We start from the raw sequence: 20078 nt of genomic DNA on the forward strand, positions 1-20078 counted from the left end.
GTCTCTGTCTCTCAAAAAATGACTAAACGTTAAAACAAAAAGATTTTAAAAAAGAAAAAAAAAAAAGAAAGAGAGAGAGAGGCAGAGAGAGAGGGAGACAGAGAATCCCAAGCAGGCTCTGCACTGTCAGCACAGAACCGGATGTAGGGCTCGAACTCACAAACCATGAGATCATGACCTGAGCCAAAACTAAGAGTTGGACACTCAACTGGCTGAGCCACCCAGGCGCCCCTACAACAATTTGTTTTAGAGACTAGATTTAGACGGGAAACCCAGGAAGAAAATGATTATTCCTCTAGAAATGGTGGGAAACATAGAACTAATTTCCTTATGTTTGGTTATCAGTGAGAAATGAAAGCCGTTATTTACCCCCGATTCAGGCACTTGCTCTTACAGGTGCTCTTCAGCTCCTCATGCAAGTTCTTCAGCTCAAAAGTTGTCATGTCACCATCGCGCTGAGCCAGCTTCGCGGACAGTGTGGAATTACTAGGCGGTACCTCTGAAAATAACGCCACATTGCGTGTCAGCTAGACTCGAGTTTAAAAAACAAGTATTGAAAAGTTTTCAACAAGATTTCTGAATGAGAAAGAAAGAAAGAAAGAACGAAAGAAAGAAAGAAAGAAAGAGAAAGAAAAGAAAGAAAAGAAAGAGAGAGAAAGAAAGAAAAGAAAGAAAGAAAGAAAGAAAAGAAAGAAAGAAAGAAAGAAAGAAAGAAAGAAAGAAAGAAAGAAAGAAAGATGGAAGCATTAAGCCTATAAAAGACTGGGCCCTAGAACTCCCGACAGGGCAGCTCCTGGAATGGTCCCAGGGCTGGAGGGACTGGTGTGCACCATAGTAAATGTATTTTTGAATCTGAAACTGATTTTAGGTTTTTCAAAAATTTGCTAACATTATAGGCAAGTCCTGCATACTTCTCCCCCAGTTTGCTGTATGGTTAGCATCTTACTTTATTATTTGCTTACTTAATTATAAATCTTCATATAAAATCTGTCCCATATTTTGTATGCGCTGATCAGTGACTTTCATACTTTTTTTTTTGCCATGACTCACTTTAAGAAATACATTTTACCTGGTACTCACACATATATACCCCAAACCCAAACAACTGTCACACGCACTCAAATACCCTTGTGTGTGTGTATATACATATATGTATATAGAAATATACATATATGTACATATATGTGGAATAGAAGAGAATGCAACAGAAAATACCAGTGTGTGTGTACATATATACATATGTGTACACATATATGTATATATGTACACACACACACACACACACACACACACACACACACTGGTATTTTCTGTTGCATTCTCTTCTCTTCTATTCCATTAGGAAAATGGCGGGTAAAGACCCTCAATCAGTTTCTTCAGCAAATGGATTGCAAACTGCAGTTTGAAAAATACCTTAGGTCACAAAATTCCTTACTATTTTGTCACCTAATTGGAAACACTGAAATTTAGAGTTATGCATTACCAAGTAATCCCTACCAGATAATGCCTCTTTTCTGTTTTTACTCTGTGGAATATCTGATGACAAAACAAATCTGTTTTTACACTGCTTGATTTTTAAATTTATTATTATTATTGTTGTTGTTGTTGTTGTCGTTGTTGTTAATTTTTAAGCAGGCTTCCTGCCCAGCCCAGAGCTTAATGTGGGGCTCGAACTCATGACCCCAGTGATGTGGAGACAGATTCTAATGTTACGATCAAAACGAGACAAAACCCAACAACGCAACTGAGTACCGCTTTTGTTCCAAAGGATATTTATACTTCACATTTGCCGAAGCGCACTTTGCAAGCAGTACTAGTCTTCATCTGTAACTTTAATTCTGTTTTCACTTTCCGAGAAGCTCTATTTGGCTCTTTTTCAAATCTGTTTGATGAGCCTTAATAGTTTCTCAATCCTGATTTAATTCCTCTTAACATGTAAGAGTCTCTGTCTGATCAATACGTCCTCGAAGTCCTCATTCCCTCAAATTCCCTGCTGTCACAACATCCTGTTTCCGGGTACTGTGGCTTTTGACTACGCCTGTACATTTCAAGCACTCTAGGTGTGCAGCTTCTTCAGAGGTCTCTGGACGGTGGGTTCTTTCAGGGCCGATCTGTGGTCATTTCTACCAGTTGCCCAGAGGCTCTACCCCATTGGTAACACTTTTTCCTTTTATTTCTAATGTTTATTTATTTTTGAAAGAGAGCGAGCGAGTGGGGGAGGGACAGAGAGACAGGGAAACACAGAATCCGAAGCAGGCCCCAGGCTCCCAGCTGTCAGCACAGAGCCCGACGCGGGGCTCGAACCCACGTACCCCAAGATCATGACCTGAACCGAACTCGGACGCCTAACCAACTGAGGCACCCAGGCACCACTAATTCTGCTTTAAGATTTTATTTTTTTAAGCAATCGCTTCACCCAACATGGGGCTCAAACTCACAACCTCAAGACCAAGAGTCACATGGTCTACTGACTAAGCCAGCTAGGCACCCCAGTTGGTACCACTTCAAAATCCTGGGTTGAGGGATTTTTTTTTAGATTGCTCATACGGGGAAGAAGTTGGGCTGAAATCCAGGTGTGAGGTAACGTGTAAGTCATTAGGAGGGTACATGTTTACATTTCACCCTTCCACCTAGAAAGAACCAAATTTCAAGACGGGAACTTTCCCTCAGGGTCCCCACCTCAGGCATGCTGTGCATACGTGCGTGTGCGCGTGCCCCTTTTTACCCTGAGTTGACCGCAGACTTCATGTGTCTTCTGGGCCCCCCGACTCTGTAAAAACCAAAGCTGTTCTTAACCTCAAGCTTCCAATCTTCATTTATTGGACTCTGGGTACTCCCTACCTTCTTGTCAGCTCATTACAAAATGTCTTCTTAACCCAGCATTTTAAACAGTATCTGGTAGGAGGGCACATCTTACACCCTAAGTCTGTGCAAATCTGTAAAATCAACAATTCTCTCGCTACTGATCTGAAATAAAACACATAGAAAAATGAGCGTGTAGTTCAGGTTTTATTGCTTATCAATCATGTCATTCCATAGAGTTTCAGGTGAACAGACTTTGAGAAAATATACTGGGGTGTCAAACAGATGATGGCAATACAGATGAGAAAGTTCAAGTGTTTCACAGAAGGTAGTTAGAGGCACCACTGCCACCATCCCCCCCCAAATTTGTACAGTTCATATAAAAAGAGTAAAAATAGTTCATTGGCATTTAACTAGCATTATTCTTTGTCATCTAGGAGCCACAATGTGAGCCTGAACGATGTCACGGTCTTCAGAGCAAAACACAGTTCGTCCCACTGGCGGATATAGCTGTTTCAGTTTCTTTAAAAACAAGCCAACAAATCAACTCAACCAAAACCACGCACGCAAGCCCCCCCCTCCCCCAAAAGATGGCATGTTCCAGTGGTCTTGCCAGTGGTCTCGAATTTTACTGTTTCCATTACGTAACTTCAAGATATGAAATGTGATTCAGCTTTTGAAAATCAGATTACACTCCTTCACCATGATTGCACAGTATTTACTTTGCAATTCAAACGATTGAACAGAGCCTAATATTAACCCGGGGAAAGCCGGGGATACAACTCAAACTGCTCTTATGCTGAAGACACATCTTTAAAAGTTAATTATTCGTTAAAAACTCAGACCCAAGCTGCACGGGTATAACTTGAGGAACCGACAGTCTACCATTCCAGACAATACAGCAGCAGTTCTTAGGGTTTTAAAGCCGGGGAGCAAATGCAGTCACTGGAAATCACACACACACACGCACACACGCGCGCACACACACACACACGCACACACACCAGTAACTTCCTGCTTACGCTATACTAATAGTTTCCCTATTCGGGGTTTTGAAAACAATCAAGCATGAACTATGATACAGCATTTGAAAGACTTCTATGTCTCCTATGATAAAGATGCTCAGGCCGAGAATTCCATGTAGATACTTGAAGGGAAACAAGACTTGAAATGTGGCTTTAACACCACTTCGAAGACCTCAGTTACCAGACAACTAGAAACACACAGTCGCAGATAAATAGGAATTTATTAAAACCATGGTCTCCGACAATACAAAAATTAACTAGTAAGGCATTTTTACTTCTGTCCTGGCATATGCAGCAAAGAGAGACGTTTTAAATGGGCACCAGCACTTCTAGTCAAATGCTTTCGAGTGTATTTGGCAGATTTATTTTTATATTCTCCTATTCCACACACCACTGAGAACTCTCACGGTCAAACATCAGGACCCAAACCGAGAGAAAAGCGTAAGACAGATGCTCATTTACTAAAAGGAAGCGGTGCACCCTTGAAAACGAAGAAGAAACTACCAAGAATATTATGTGTAACGTTCAAATGCTAGTATTTCGGTTTCCCTGAAGCCACTTGTGCTTCAGTAACTAAGAGAAAGAAGAGATAAAGACACTGTTCAGACGAGAAGTCTACTGGTAAGGACCATGCTGGAGAAACACCGTGGACTCGGCATTCTGCCCCACTGGGCTGAGAGTTTCCAAGGGGCTGCCGCCTCCTCTAAAAAATATCACAGCCACTAGAATAAGATCATATAAATTCACCTTGATTACTTATTTCCCATTTTGTCCGTTTACGAAGCTCAGCCACCTTTATAAGGTATACTAAACGGTAACATTTCACCTTTTATTAAGGCAAGTTTGTGAAAATAATTTCATACGACCAGATCTCGTCACGAACTTTCAGGTTAAAACATTTCTTCACGTAAGAAACATACAAAAAAAAAATTCCGTTTTTATAAAAAGCCACCTCAATACCAGAAAAGAGTAACGAACGATTTTGAACCCGAACCCAGTTTACTTTTTAAAGGACGCTCTTCCTTTGCCTCCAATTCCAAGCACTATTCATCATCTTTAGAGCCAGTTTTGCTTAACTATAAAAAAAGATAAAAGACATAGTCAACAAGGTGCAGCTATCATGTTATCTGATAGTTCATTACTTCCACTTAACATCAGAAATAAATATTTATAGTTGATAGAACACCACGCAACAAGATTCACGTAACTTACACCATCTACAGCTTTCACTATTTAACTAGTTTTCATCTTAAGGCTCAGCTACTTTAAACAGGATTCATTAAAAATATAACCTCAATAGATCAAGGGCGGGGGTGGGGGGGCATCCCTCAAAGTTTTCCAAGAAATAAATTGGAACCACAACAGGTGCCATTTAGAAAATGAATATTCTCCTATTTTTGTTTTCTATCACAAATAATAAACTTTAAAAATTTTTAAAACTGTGGCAAAAAAAAAAAAAAACCCACATAAATTAAGTACAGTTTTAAAAAAGTGATACAAATCTTAAATTGCAAGTCTTTTCTATAACAATCCAAGGAAGTTAGCAAGCCGGGGGGTGGGGAAGGAGGGGGGATGTCCCCAAAGATCGACACACACACAATTCTGACCAGAATAAAGACCCAGCCACCAAGAAATCCCCACTGAACTCAAAGCCCGAGGACCCCAGAGAATGTGAGAGACTGTGAAAGGCAGAAACTGCTAAGAGTAGCAGTCCTCAAACATTCTGGCCCCAGCTCCTCTTTCCACTTTGAGGATCTTAAAAGGCTTGTTTTTAATGTAGGTTATACCTACTGCATTTGAAATTAAAACTGAGAAATTTAATTCATATAAAAAATAACAATCAACACATTGCATGATAACTGAATAACATTTCTTAAACGAAAAACTGCATTTTCTAAAACAAACTAATAAAACTTAATGTGAAGAATAGTGTTGTATTACATTTTTGTAAACTTCTTTATCATTGAGCTCAACAGAAGACAGCTGGGTTTTTGCAAAGCTGCTTCTACTGTACGGCAGGTACCATGGAAAACGGCTAACAAGAACACGGTACAAGTATTAAGGACAAACTGACTTCATGTAAAAATGCACACACACACACTTAGATTCTACACCTACTCACTACCTTAGAAAATTCTGGAAAACACAAGACTCTAAAATCGCACATTCTATTAGTGCTCTAACAGAAGAGTATTAGTGATGGCACCATCACACTCCCCGCAGCCTCCGGTAAACACCACCGTCCGCTTGTGAGAGAATGCGGAAAAAGGACGAACAACACTTTAATGTTAAGATATAAATAGTTTTGACCTTGCAGACCCCCAGAGAGCCTCTATGACCTCTAGGGGTCCAAAGACCACACTTAGAAACAACTATTCTCCAGCACTTGGGCTAATGGCTTCTGAGTCCAAACCATGCCTCGGTGGGAACCTCCCTCTTAAGATGACTGGGTTATTTATATCTTCATTTATTTTATGTTTCTTGAAATTCTAATTTATATTAATGAGGACTCTCTGAAAAACAAACAAAAAACGAAATTTCCGGAGCTAGGGAAGGAGGGGTACTATCCCCCCCTCTGGGACAATTTTGGATTAATCGGACAATTTCGTCTTCCCAGTTTCCAGGGAGATCTGCTGCCTGAAAAGAGGCACTTCTGTTCTGAGTTAGGAGACAGCTCGTTCTCAGGCATGAAGCATTCTGCAGAGGGAAACGACCGAGCTGGTGAGGTACCTACAAGCACACCTGGGACAACACGCAGTACCCAACAGGCATCAGTGGAGGGGCCTGGGCAAGTGAGAGGATGCTGGAGATGCTGCTCCCATACAGGTGTCTTGTGTACGGTCAGTCTCTTGCCCCGGCAGGGGACAAGACATACCGCTTCTTTATTACAATGGCAGCTCATGGTTCCCTACTCCCAGGGACTATTTTTGTACTAGATTCTAGAAGCACAAAGCTTCTTTTCAACAGTTTCTATAGAAAAGGTATCCCACGGCCCAGAGAACTGACTTTCACATAAACTTTAAGAATATACTGCTTATGGGGCGCCTGGGTGGCTTGGTCGGTTAAGCGTCCGACTTCGGCTCAGGTCATGATCTCACGGTCTGTGAGTTCGAGCCCCGCGTCGGGCTCTGTGCTGACAGCTCAGAGCCTGGAGCCTGTTTCAGATTGTGTCTCCCTCTCTCTCTGCTCCTCCCCTGTTCATGCTCTGTCTCTCTCTGTCTTAAAAATAAATAAACGTTAAAAAAAAAAAAATTTAAAGAATATACTGCTTATACATTACGTGTATTTGTAGGTGGTCACTAAAATCCTAACCTTTAACCACTCTTGAATCATATCAATTACTTCTCACAGCAGCAGTGGCACTAATTGTCATGCGAAACTCATTTCACGAAGTCCTACAGAGAGAATTAACTTACTGTGCTAAGTATCACTTTATTTAAAACTACGAATAACTCAAGAAAAACAATCAATGGAGAGAAGTTGGCAAAATACTTCAAGGTGAAAAGTGAATGATTTTAAACAAGAAAAACAGAAAATTCTTGTGGACAGTGATGGGAAACCCCATCTAGGGTTTGCTCTAAACAAACAAACAACAGACAACCCCTCCAAAACCCAAAAAACTCATTTCTATTAAGAAATCAAAGCATTCCTTTCAATGACTTGTTTCTTCAGCTTCCATACACGCTCCTGCTAGATCAGAGTCACAGTGAGGCACATTCATTATTCAGAGGTAGTTACGTAAAGTCATACTTAAGCGTACTCATAACTTAGTTCTTCACGTTTTCCATTATTTAAAAAAAGAAAATCTAAAACTGAAGGTGTAGGAAAGAAAAGAATGCGAAGGATATTTCAAAAATACTTACATGCTGAAGTAAAAAAGGAAACAGCCATCCCAGTAAAATTCAAAGGTGGAGGGGGGAAAGAATGGAAGATATGAGTTTCATTATTTGACGGCATAATCGTAACAACTGTCTGAGGCTTAGATTATACGCGTTACGTACCTTCACCACGTCAACCCAGTTCCATCCTCGGGGAAGCTGTCCTTTGTGATCTAGAAGAGAAAATAGGGACTTTACTTCCAAGACCAAGCAGTAATTTTTAAATTAATTACCATTTGAATAAATCAGCTTTTGCACACTATCCCATGCAACAAATTAAAATTTAAATCACATATTACGAAGTGAGAAGGCTAGTGTATCCTCACTGGGAATTGGAAGCACGGCTCTGCCGGGGATACTGGCAAAGTAATTCGATGTACTCCCTTTTCACATTTACCCCATTTCATTCAAGACAAAACCTGATACTAAGGGGGAAAAAATATGGAGGTGAGCTGGAAAAGCCAGAAAGAGGAGCTAATCAATTTATTAGTTTCATGCACTTGTACAATTTTATTTGCTTTCTATAAGCTCATGGCTTATTTAAGGTAAGGAGTTGTGTTACTTTGCTGCTCCGGGCGTGTTTTACACTAGGGAGCCAGGCTCAAGACAAGAGACCTTGTAAACAAACGTTCAGCCCCAAGACTAAGAGGAGGCCCGGGCAACTTCTTTATTAACTTTTGTGGCCTGAGAAAATAGGACTTATTTCATCTAACATTGTTTAATCTGACAGGCCTTTAATCTATTGGGAGCACTTGAAAACAAGCTCAAACTTTATGTAAGAATTTATAGTTTACAAAGCGATTTCGTTCTGGTGACAGAATATTTAAACTTGAAGAATCGTTTAATAAATACAATATAAGTGTTTTAATTTAACACGGCTTGATTTCCTGTATGCTCGGTATATCTATATACATCTCATTTTATGGAATCTTCAAAATCTGCATTCAAAACCAGTACATTAATTTTACACAAAACCAGTACATTAATTTTACACAGGGAAGTAGACACTAACCTCATGATTCTTATAGGACAGAGGCAATATTAGTGGAGCTCAATTTTAGATGCTAATACTTCTTTCCTCCTTCATGTCAGTAAGAATCTTATCCCACTGTTTACTGGTTATACGGGGCATGGGGGCAGGGCACCAATGTGGGTAACTAAAACTCACCCGTAGCGCCATGACTGTCCTATTCAAGTTTTATTTAGAATCCAGGTCCCAAACTCCTATACCATAACTATAGAAAGATAATCCCTTTTAGGTGGACGTCACCAAAAAGATGGAGATAGGGAACTATTAATGAAAGGGAATGATCATAGGTCATTATGTATGAAAACAACAGGTGACGAACCAACAGAAATGCTACAGCTTAAAAAGATTAACTAAAATTCTAGAGAATAGATTACAACAGCTAACAATCCACTGCTTCGGTTGTTCATGCTTTAATTCTGCTCTGACATTAGGTATAATGGATTCCCTGATTTTTTTATTTCACAAACCATTCAACTTCAAAAATGTATCTTGAGGGCCAGCACAGGGTCGTGATCTTTTCATTCTGTCACGCAGGATGTTAAACAAAGCATCAACAACCAAAAAACTGCCATCACTTTGTAAAAGAAAGGGCATTATTTTAAACTTCCTCACCAAAGTACAAGGGTCAGTTCCTCTCAATGAAGGGCGACTTGTAACCTTATATCAATAACACACACACACACACACACACGTACAGACATATGTACACATGGACACATATATATGTATTCAAATGTTTATATGCATCCATGGTAATGTCCTCATTGTTCTTGACCAGAAAAAAGTTTACAGACTGATACCAATTTGCAAACTTTCAGGTTAAATAAAGAGATCAAACATTATTGATGGTATGAGCTAGAATTTAGAACTCTCTTCTAAAGGTGCATACAAAATGACTCTGCTTTAGTAGACACAGGAATTCTGTTCTTAAATCTTACTGTAGTTGTAAAAAATGAATTGAGTACAGACAAAAGCATTAAACCATTTATTTGTGCAAAGACTGAATGGTATACCAAACTTCATTTCAAACGAAAGCTAGAGTTCAAAATAATTTGGAGTACTACACGTGTCTCCCATAGAGATAAGCAAATAGGAAAATCCCAACATGTGGCGAAGGGTACGAGTTGGACCCACTTTGCTATGCTATTCTGCTGTTTCTCAGTCTCAAGACTCATTTGTGGTTATTTTGCCACTCAGTTACCTTCTCCTCACGTGGTGATGTCTGGTGGTGAATTAGTGGTAAATACTTTCAATATATATCCGTGACCCAGGACAGTGTCTGATCCAAATGTTCCAAGAATGAAGAGATGAGACCTTCTCTTCTAAACCTAAATATACTGATTAAACACTCATATCATATTAAAAAGCAACCTATTTATCTGTGTTATTAAAAAAACAAAAACAAACACAAACCTGTTTTATCTGCCAGCTTACGTTTCTGAGCTTTTGAAAGTTGTTCTTTTTTGTCTTTTTTCTTACTTGATGGGGCTGTATTAGGAGTTTCAACGGAGATGATACTGCTTATGGGTATCTAGAAAAAAAAATAATTCCTGTACCAATGCCTTAAAACTTATCGAATTACACTAAATATGGCCACATCCACAAGTGAGTTGACAATTTTTAGATTTATGAAGTAAAAGAACCCTGTATTATAATATTCATTTATTAGGGCAGGTGTCATTAGCACATTGATGTCACTCTTCCAAAAGTTCACATAGAAGGGCTTACATAATATTAGCTCAATTATTATAACCAGGTCCCGAGAAAGAAGATCTGACACCAGTATCACATTGAAGCTCTAAAATACTAAGGTAATTTCACAATTCAATTGATTTGCTTTATTTGGAAATTTAAATAGGTCTTTAGGAAAATCGCATGTGCCTACCTAGAAAATCCTGATTCTCTGAAGAAATGAAGAAAAAGATTTCAATTTGGATTCATGCAGAGTGTGATCCACACAATTTAAAATGCTTCCTAGTTGCCAAGCATTGCTGTAAATGATGTACGTAAAGTACTCATCTGATCCTTACTGCAATCTTACGAGGTAGATGCCGTTATAATCCCCGCTTTTACAAATGAATAAATCGAGCCTAGTGAGGTTAACACATCTGCCTCCTTCCTCCCACCGAGAGAAGTCACATCACATAGCAAGCGGTGCAGGGAGGGTTTTCCGGGCCACGTGGTCTGGCCCGCAGGCCATGAGCTTTGCTGCCCTGCCCGATGGCCTCTCTGGCTGCCCTCCGTGTTCTTCCGTGTTCTGTTAGGAATGTGGAAGCCAGAATTGCTCAAATAGAAGACACGCAGCCTTTGCTGTCAAACAGCTTACAGTTTGGTTCACCAAACTCGACGGACCCTGACCGCTGAAATTCTTTAAGCACATGACTTGGTGCAAAGGGGTCTAATATGTAGATGCCTAAGATCATGAAAGATGATTATTTCCTAAAATACTCTTAATGAAGTCTCTTTAAGCTTGCACCAACTTCAAAGTGAATTGTGGCAAGACTATCTACAACTAAATTTGCCTCATGAAGAAAGTAATTTCACATGTATCTTAGTGCTACATAAGAATCCTCTATAAGCTTTATGAAAACATTAAATAAATTAAAAAAAATACTTGGTTCAACAATGTCTTTTTTTTTATAACATTCCTTTTCTTTTTTAAGTTTGTTTAGTTTTGCAAGAGACAGAGCAAGAGAGAGAATGCAGGAGGGGTAGAGGGAGAAGGAGACATAATCTCAAGCAGACTCTGCACTCTCAGGGCAGAGACTGATGTGGGGCTCGAACTCACAAACCACAAGACCATGACCTGCGCCAAAGTCAAGAGTCAGACGCTTGACCGACTGAGCCACCCGGGTGCCCCAACAGTATCTGTTTGGGCAGGCACATGAGGTATTCTAACCTTATATGAAGGGTAAGATCTAGGGGATACAATTTCATTTTTGAAGTTAAATAAATACCAAGAAATCTAAAATTCATTATTCTTATTTAACTCAGATGTAACTCATTTTAAATCTAACACAAAATCGGGGCGCCTGGGTAGCTCAGTCGGTTAAGCAGCTGACTTTGGCACAGGTCATGATCTCGCCGTTTGTGAGTTCGAGTCCCGTGTCGGGCCCCGTGCTGATAGCTCAGAGCCTGGAGCCTGCTTTGGGTTCTGTGTCTCCCTCCCTCTCTCTGCCCCTCCCCAGCTTGCACTGTGTCTCTGTCTGAAAAATAGATAAAACGTTTAACACAAAATTTCCTTCCAATTAAAAAAAATAGTAACCAGTAAAGATTAATTAGTAGCAGAGTGAAAGCAAAACAACAACAAAAAAACCTGACCCAAACTAATCACAAGCTCACCGTAGAATTAATGGGGTGGTGATTCTCCATGAACTGCTCTTTATTGTCCTTGGCATATTCAAACAATGTGTAGGTCATGGCGGTCCCGAGATGAATTTCCACTGCTTCCTGTAACTTGGCTAATATGCTCTGCTTGACAGCTGATGATCTACAACGCACAAGAAATATACCGCTGAGAAAAAAGTAAGGGGGAGTGTTACAAAAAAACCAATGAGAACAAAACACTACTCACATGGTGTTGTTAAAAAAAGCGTTCATAGATATAATTGGAGGTGTTTGGGGATATGTTTCTGTCCAGGAAATCTCTATTAAGAAGGCTTTGGGATCGCCATTTTCACCTATCTGAAGAAAAGGGAAATCTTAGGCTTGTAAAAAGTGATACAAAGACAGAGTATTTACTATGACTTTTTAAATGATGAATTATTGCCAGTGCTCACGATCAGGTCAGAAACGTAGTATTTTGAAAAGTTCAGGAGTACGGGCTAAGACTCGTAGGAGTTGAGGGCCGTATGAATAGAGTCTGACTTTTGATGTTCACGGCCTGTCTCTCCAGGCAGCCCTTCAGCTTTTCCCAGTACCGAGACTGTCTTACATAATTTTTGTCTCACCAAAACTTTTTGAAGGCAGACATCAACTGTGGGGGACAGGAAGGGAATGGACAAAGATAATAAACCAACCTGAAACCCTTCATCTTTGTCTGAAGTTTTCTAATTGCCAAATCATAAGAGGCATCAAGAACAAGTGAATTGCTACACATTAGCCCAATTCCAAGAGACCAGAAAATGAAATGTAAAATTTAGAGAAAAAAGGCAAAGAGATAAGGTTTAGGAATGCCTTAGGCTGGATGAGAACTTTCAAGATCTACTCTCTTACCAACCTTCAAATATATAATACGATACAATAAACTAGAGTCACCATGCTGAACATTACATTTCCCTTACTTACTTTTTTCTAACTGGAAGTCTGTAACTTTTGACCCCCTTCACCTGAATAATTTAAAGACGTCTTTTTTATTTCTTTTGCTCGCCCCTACTTTTCACTTGGAAAAATGCTAATCTCGCAGAGAAACTAGAATAAGACAACGGGCAGTCATTGACATGTACCTTATTCACCAAATACCTCTGCTTCCATCCATTTCCCTTTCTTCCTTTCCACTACAGAACCAACCCCTGGCCCCAGGCGGGTGGCTTGTTTTCCTTTGTTTTTTGTTGAACTCTTTGAAAGTAAGACATGGTAAAACGTCCTGAAATATTTATTGGGTAGAGTATCCTAAAAACAAGGACGTTTTCCTTTATAACCACACTACCATTATCACACCCAAGAAATTCAACATTGATACAGAAATATTATCTAATTCATAATCCATCTAAAAAGTTCCCCAAGCATATCTAAAGTGTCTTTAATAAACCACCTCCTCAACCCGTAAATCTGTAATCCATTAAGGATCATGGATTACATTTGGCTGCCAAATTTCAAATCCTGCTTTAATTTAGAACAGTACCCAGCCACCCTGTCTGCCTTTTCAATATCTTTCATGACAAAAATAATCGAGGGCAGTTTTCTTGTATAATGTTCCCAGATCAGGACTGATTGTTTCCTCTATTCCAAGTCCGATTAAATATTTTGGTAAGGATACTGTGCAGGTGCTGTGGTATATTCCCATAGCATCAGATAAGGAGGCACATAAGATCTTCTGGAATCGTCACTGGTGATACTAAGCTTGATCACTTGGTTAAGGTGATATTCTCCAAATCTCTTCAATGTAAAGGTATCTTTTCCATTTTGTAATTAAGAAGTAATCTGTGGGGTGACACTACAAAACCATGTGAATACATTGTCTCGCAACATCTTCTCACCCAAAGGTTTTAGCATCCATTAATGATCCTTGCCCGAAACCATCATTGTGCTGGCAGCAGCAAAATGGTGATTTTTAAAAATTAATTAACTTATTTATTTGAGAAAGAAAGAGAGCGGGCGAGCGCACATGTGCACAAGTCGGGGAGAGGGGCAGAGGGAGAGAGACAGAGAGAATCCCAAGCAGGCTCCAGGCTCAGCACAGAGCCCCACACACGGCTCGATCCCACGACCCTGGGATCATGCATGACTTGAGCTGAAATCAAGAGTTGGACACTCAACCAACTAAGCCACCTAGGTGCCCCAAAATGGTGATTTTTCTAATACAACTATGGAATAACTCACAAATCAGCATCTCCTTGCGCAAAGCTATGCTAATTTCCACCGTAATATTTCTAGTATATATGTTGGGGTTTTTTTAATATTTATTTTTAGACAATAGCAACAGATTAAAAAAAATTTCATCCCATGTTATTTGATGTTATTTGTTATTTGATTTACCTTTACTCTCTCTGACCACTACATTTTTATTCCCCTCATCCTCAATCACAAGACACAGCAATACAAGGTGAGGCTTAGAAATTATGTCAAACTTAGGGCTCTGTTGATATTCACCTACGTAAGTTGATTACATACTTGGTTTATGCTTGTGTTTCAAATGCAGAGATGATAAAAAAAAGTGATGAAAATTACTTGCTTTATGCACTGAGTCCTTTTTCAAGGTGCGTGTAAACAACGTGCCACATGGCTCCTGCAGTGCTAGGTATGGAAGATGCAGAGATAGAGACAAGACCATGCCTGTCTTCAAGGGGGGCAGATGTTTAGGTAATACACCAAACTGCATCATGATTAAACGTTCAAGGGGATGGAACAAAGTGTGAAGACACGGGGGATGGCCAGTTCGGCTTTAAAGTCAACGGCCAGGAGACATGGCCCAAATACATCACAGAGGAGCCCGAGATAGGGATTAAAGGAGAAGAAGGCTGGATGAGGGATGCGAGGTGAGGGGCAGAGCAAATGATGTGTCCATGGGCACGGTATTAAAAATGCAGGAGGAGCACCTGGGTGGCTCAGTCGGTTAAGCGTCTGACTTCAGCTCAGGTCACGATCTCATGACTCATGAGTTCCAGTCCCGCGTTGGGCTGTGTGCTGACAGCTCAGAGCCTGGAGCTTGCTTCGGATTCTGTGTGTGTCTCTCTCTCTGCCCCTCCCTCGCTCGCACTCTGTTTCTCTCTCTTTCTCAAGAATAAATAAACATTAAAAAAATTTTTTTTAATGCAGAGAAATGTTCCACAGGCTACTATGGCTAATGGACAGTGGTGGCTGGGAAAATCTGGAGAGGCAGTGTGGGGCAAACAGAAGGGACTTGAGTGTCAAGCTAAGGCATTTAATCCTTATTCTATAGGCAGGAGAAACCTTTTTAAAAGAAGGGCTGGGGTAACTAATTACATGTCTCAGAGAGCTGACTAGTAGCCTGAGAAAGAACTAGTGGGGAGGTGCTGAGGGAAGCTGAGGACAGAACCAGAAGGGAAGAACTGCTCAGCAGGCTACTAAACCAGTCTGCACAGGAACTGAGTGAGGGGTCTGACTATAACCCGGCCAGGACTGTGCCCTTGTCCTCCGACTGTCACAACAGACAAGGTAAGGTTTCTAAACCTCACTTTTTATTCCCTTTAAATCCATCCTGTAGGACACACGCACGTCCTACCACATTCCGTACACTGTGCTCAACGAGTAGCTGCTGTTGTTAATACGGATATTTAGGAAAGGATGGGGCAATTCTCGGTCTCCCATTTGCTAAGGGGAGAGTGGCAGTTATTGGGGAAGTCTGGGCAGGCAGGCGGATTCAAATTGAAGGTCTAGGACTTAACTCCATTGTTAACCTTGGCTATTCCAAGTCTTTCGTCTTCCTATCCATGGAGTGGCCTAAGAATTACTGAGCTTGAAAGGGAATCAAGAGGAGTGGAGCAGAGGGGAGAATATCTAAAGAAAGTAATTATAGATAATCTATTTCCTGTGATGTCTATAATTATGTATGTATCGTCTAACTTACTTTAGATGATGACATAAATAACTGTAAATCTTTTACAAAAAAACTTTCTCATATTACTACCACTTATAATCATCTGGATAAGTGGTTTTTACGTTATTTATTTACAAAATAAGATACTGGTACTGTTTCATGTTGAAAACAGTTATAAGCAAACTCCCTATTAAAGAAAAATTGACATAACACATAATGTAAAAAATATTCACACATATTGATTATATGGAATTAGGAAAATATCAACTTTTCTTGATTATATCATAAGGTAGTAAAAATAACTCTAGATTTGGATTAGAGACCTGGATTTTAAATCTAGTATTTATCAGGATCAGCTTGGAAAGCTTAGGAAGCTATGACTGAGAAAAATTATCTTTAAGATTAGAAGGCAAAATTATATAATTTCCAAGGTTTCTTCCATTTCTAACATTTGATGATTCTGTCACAATAAAAACAAATTTATCTTGATTTTTAAAAGTTTCTGAATTGGGGTGCCTGGTTCGCACAGTTGGTTAAGCCTCCAACTCTAGATTTTGGCTCAGGTCATGACCTCAGATTCATGGATTCGAGCCCCTTGTGGGGCTCTGCGCTGACAGCATGGAGCTTGCTTGGGATTCTCTCTCTCTCTCTCTCTCTCTCTCTCTCTCTCTCTGCCCTCTCCCACTCATTCTCTCTCTCTCTCAAAATAAATAAACTTGAAAAAATAAAAAAATTTCAAAAATTCAGAAAAAGTTTCTGAATTGTTTTCAAAAGTTAGAAATAACTGATGTCACGGTGGTGAAGCTTTCATTCAAATGCTCTGGAAAACCCAAAGATGTAATAAATTTAAACCACTAAATTCAAAATACAAAATCATTAAAAAAAAAAACAACACAGCATTTTTAGCAAGCTTCAATCTTTTATAAAAAAAAATTTTTTTTTAAATGTTTATTTATTTTTGAGAGACAAAGAGACAGAGTGTGAGCAGGGGAGGGGCAGAGAGAGAGGGAGACACAGAATCCGAAACAGGCTCCGGGCTCCGAGCTGCCAGCAGAGAGCCCGACGCGGGGCTGGAACTCATGAACTGCAAGATCATGACCTGAGCTGAAGTGGGAAGCTTAACTGACTGAGACACCCAGGTGCCCTTAGCTTCATCCTTTTCTGGAACAGTCGCAAGGGCTCCTGTCTGTGCCGCGTCTTACCCTGTACTGGAATGAAACTGGACTCAATTCCCGGAAGCTTTCGTCTCCTTCATAAATAGAACGTAATGCTTCCAGTTCCATCTGAAAAAAAATGAATCAAGTGAGTTTTGCTTAGTGGTGTAAATGGATCAGTTTCCATTCAAGACCATTCCACTGTGTAAAACTTAGCTACCTTTTTCGCCTTCCATGTTTATAACATTTGTATACAATGTATATAGTCCATGTGCAACATAGTAACACAATATTAATACTAATAGTTACTTTAATCCTTCCCCCAGAATACCAAACTTGAAAAAACATTAATGGACAACAGAAAGAACTTAAAAAAAAAAAAAGATGGTTAGAAACAGGTTGACAAGGATCTACCCAAGACGCAAAAGGGACTGCAAGAGAAAATGTCACTAATAATCCTTGCCTGGAAATATTTCTGAGAGCACTGTGGGCTGACCGGTGAGGACTCCATCACACTTGTGATGACTGATAAACGCCGGAGAAGAGAGGCAAGGAAAGACATCACTTGGGTATGTATTTTACGTTTCAAAAAGATGCGGGTCATGAATTCTACAGACTAAGATAGACAAAATTTGAGAACAGATTATTAAAGAAACGGTGCTTGGGGTCCCAGGGGAATAAAGAGTAGAAGTCCCTGAGCATTGGCAAGCGGACGAACAGCAAGATAAATGGAAGCACCCTTTCCTAGAGAGGGTGACTTGGCTGGCACATCAGGGGAAGGCCCACATGAGTTTCGGCAAGGCACCTCTTGCTACCTTCACAGGAAAACAAATACAGGAGTTCAAACTGGATTCAAGAGCAACTGAGATTAGATCAGAAACAACAACCTTATTTCAGATCTAGTACTCCTCCTCCTGCCCTTAATCCTTTCACATATTTTAACTAAGGAGTAGGACGGGAACAAAAATTGAAGGCAGGCTTAGCAAGTTTATGAATGACAATTTGATGGGATAGTGAATCGCGCTGGTAGCCGAAGAATTCAGAATACCCTTGCAAAACCATCTAACCACATGAAATTTTACAGGGTGGGTGGAAGAATGTATCTCAGATACCTAAACAAACGAAAGGAGGATGAAAAACTAATTGCTTTGTACACGGCACTTAAAGGGTTGTAGTTGACAGGAACTACCCGTAGAAAACAGGACACAAATAAACGTAATCTGTGCACAGACACGATTCCAGGAGACTGAAAGAACAAAAAGAATGGACATATGGAGAAAAGCTAAAAGGAACCACTGCGTATGAGGACAGGACGTCGGAAAAACTGGGCAGAAAACTGTCTTCAAAGATGTGAAAGTCAGTCATGTGGAAGAAGCATGGAATTCTATTATTAAAATAGAGATCTCTGGGCTCCCCAGGAATTCCAGGTGGGTAAATTCCAGGCAAAGTACAGGCTTCCGTTTGTCTAACAACCACCCCAAAGGTTCTAAGCTTTGCTCCCTGGGCCAGACTTGGAGAAACGTTACATTTTATGCTCCATGGTTCACAGTACCAACTTGTTCATGCCTCCGCTTAGAAACTCACCAGGCAAGAACGGTTTCGAAGGGATTCACATATCAATTAGCTTGTTGGACATTGGGGTCCTTTACAGGTAACTTCCAGTCCAGAGAGACTACCACATCTATCATGGAAAGTGCCACCTTTCAAGAAATATATTCTAAATGAAGAGTGAGTTACGTACCTGGGAGACTCGGATTCCAGTCCTGAGTCTACCCACAAGCTCACTGCGCAGCCCTGGGGCGTTCACTTTGCCCCCGCCAACTCTTTTCCATCTGTACACACGACACCGCTAGAGAAGGTTCCCCTTAGAGATGACCTGTGTTACTCCCTGATCATATGATTCAAAGTCAACGTGGCATTTCACGAGAGAATATCTGAGCACAAACCATACCATTCAGGTGGCACGTGTGTGCTCAAAATAGACTTCGTTTCCACTGGACAATCACCAGATGGATAAATGATGCCACCAAACAATAAGGCCAGAAACCAGTGTCATTATCTTCCTCCACCAGAAATTTAACTAACTCAGGGAAGCCTCTCCCTACCGGCCAAGAGATTTGAAAGTTTAAAAGTGATCAGATGCCAAACAATGTAACTCAGTACACAAGCGCTACAACAAGAACCTTGAGGACTGAAGGTGAGCCAGGAGCACTGGGTCGCCAACCAAGGACACTCATCCTTGTTATTAAGGAGGCGTGGGGCCACCCCCCGGGCTTGCAAAACTGAGATGGGGTGGGGGGAGCGGAGGCAGAAGCTAACCCTTCCCCTTCCCGCGCGCCTGCACCCCCCCAACCCCCCCACCAGGACACCGGTCAACTTGGGGCACCCCAGCCAGGCTCTGTGCGCTGCAGAGGGGCGAAGGCACGTGCGGGGGCGCTCGTCCCGGACCCGGGTCGCAGCCGGGCCTCGCGAGGTCAGTCGCCCTCCCTCGGAGCCGAGGCACCGCGCCAGCGCGGGGGAAAGGGGAACCCGGCCAGGGGGACTCACCTCCTGGTCCTCGTTGGCGCTCATCGCGCCGGTCACGGGACGCCTCCCGGGAGGACGTGCGCGACGACGAGAAAGCGAGAGCAGCGGCTCCCAGCCCCGGGCGTCCTCCCGCTTCCGCGCCCTGGGCTGCGGGAGGCACACCCCTCGCACTGCGGACGAGAGTCACGCGCGCCCCCGGCCTTCGGGCAGCGTGAAGCAGCCTGTCGGGGGTGGGGGGGTCTGTGGGCGGGGAGCCCGAGGCCGCCGAGGGTGGGGCGCCGGGGAGACTGGGGAGCTGCTGCAAGGCGGTAGCGGCAGAAGCCCCGCCTCCTCCCCTCCTCGCTTCTCCTATTGGCTCCTTCTCTCCCCGCCCCTATTTCCTGCTCCCGTAGGAAAGGGAGCGTGTTCCTACGTTCCGTGGAGCAGCGTGAAGTTTCCGGACCG

At 41.4% G+C, this 20078-nt stretch overlaps 1 protein-coding gene across 2 annotated transcripts; it reads right to left on the bottom strand.

Moving 5' to 3' along the window:
* Positions 1 to 391: 391 nt before the first annotated feature.
* On the bottom strand, positions 392 to 19861 carry RWDD4 (RWD domain containing 4). Of its 2 annotated transcripts, none has more exons than XM_053900834.1 (7): positions 19656 to 19861; positions 17157 to 17237; positions 12310 to 12419; positions 12078 to 12225; positions 10149 to 10266; positions 7829 to 7878; positions 392 to 499 (listed from the first exon to the last, which is right to left on the bottom strand). In XM_053900834.1, exons 1-7 carry the CDS (start codon positions 19677 to 19679, stop codon positions 440 to 442), a joined length of 591 nt encoding a protein of 196 aa, XP_053756809.1. In that variant the 5' UTR covers positions 19680 to 19861; the 3' UTR covers positions 392 to 439. The 2 variants fall into 2 exon arrangements, with proteins under 2 accessions (XP_053756809.1, XP_019277870.1); XM_019422325.2 differs by lacking the exon at positions 392 to 499 and adding an exon at positions 2991 to 4903 and having other exon boundaries at positions 19656 to 19834.
* Between the last annotated feature and the right edge of the window lie 217 nt (positions 19862 to 20078).

Source organism: Panthera pardus, unplaced genomic scaffold, assembly GCF_024362965.1.
Source record: "Panthera pardus isolate Hobbes unplaced genomic scaffold, ASM2436296v1 HiC_scaffold_13, whole genome shotgun sequence".
NCBI lineage: Eukaryota > Metazoa > Chordata > Mammalia > Carnivora > Felidae > Panthera > Panthera pardus.

Excerpts from the sequence above, each read along its gene's own strand:
- RWDD4 (XM_053900834.1), bottom strand. The coding sequence starts at position 19,679 with ATGAGCGCCAACGAGGACCAGGAG. Across the intron at positions 12,420-17,156 it reads CAGTTTCATTCCAGTACAGG|ATAGGTGAAAATGGCGATCC; the intron begins GTAAGACGCGGC and ends CCTTTTCTTCAG. Across the intron at positions 7,879-10,148 it reads TAAGCTGGCAGATAAAACAG|ATCACAAAGGACAGCTTCCC; the intron begins GTTTGTGTTTGT and ends TTTCTCTTCTAG.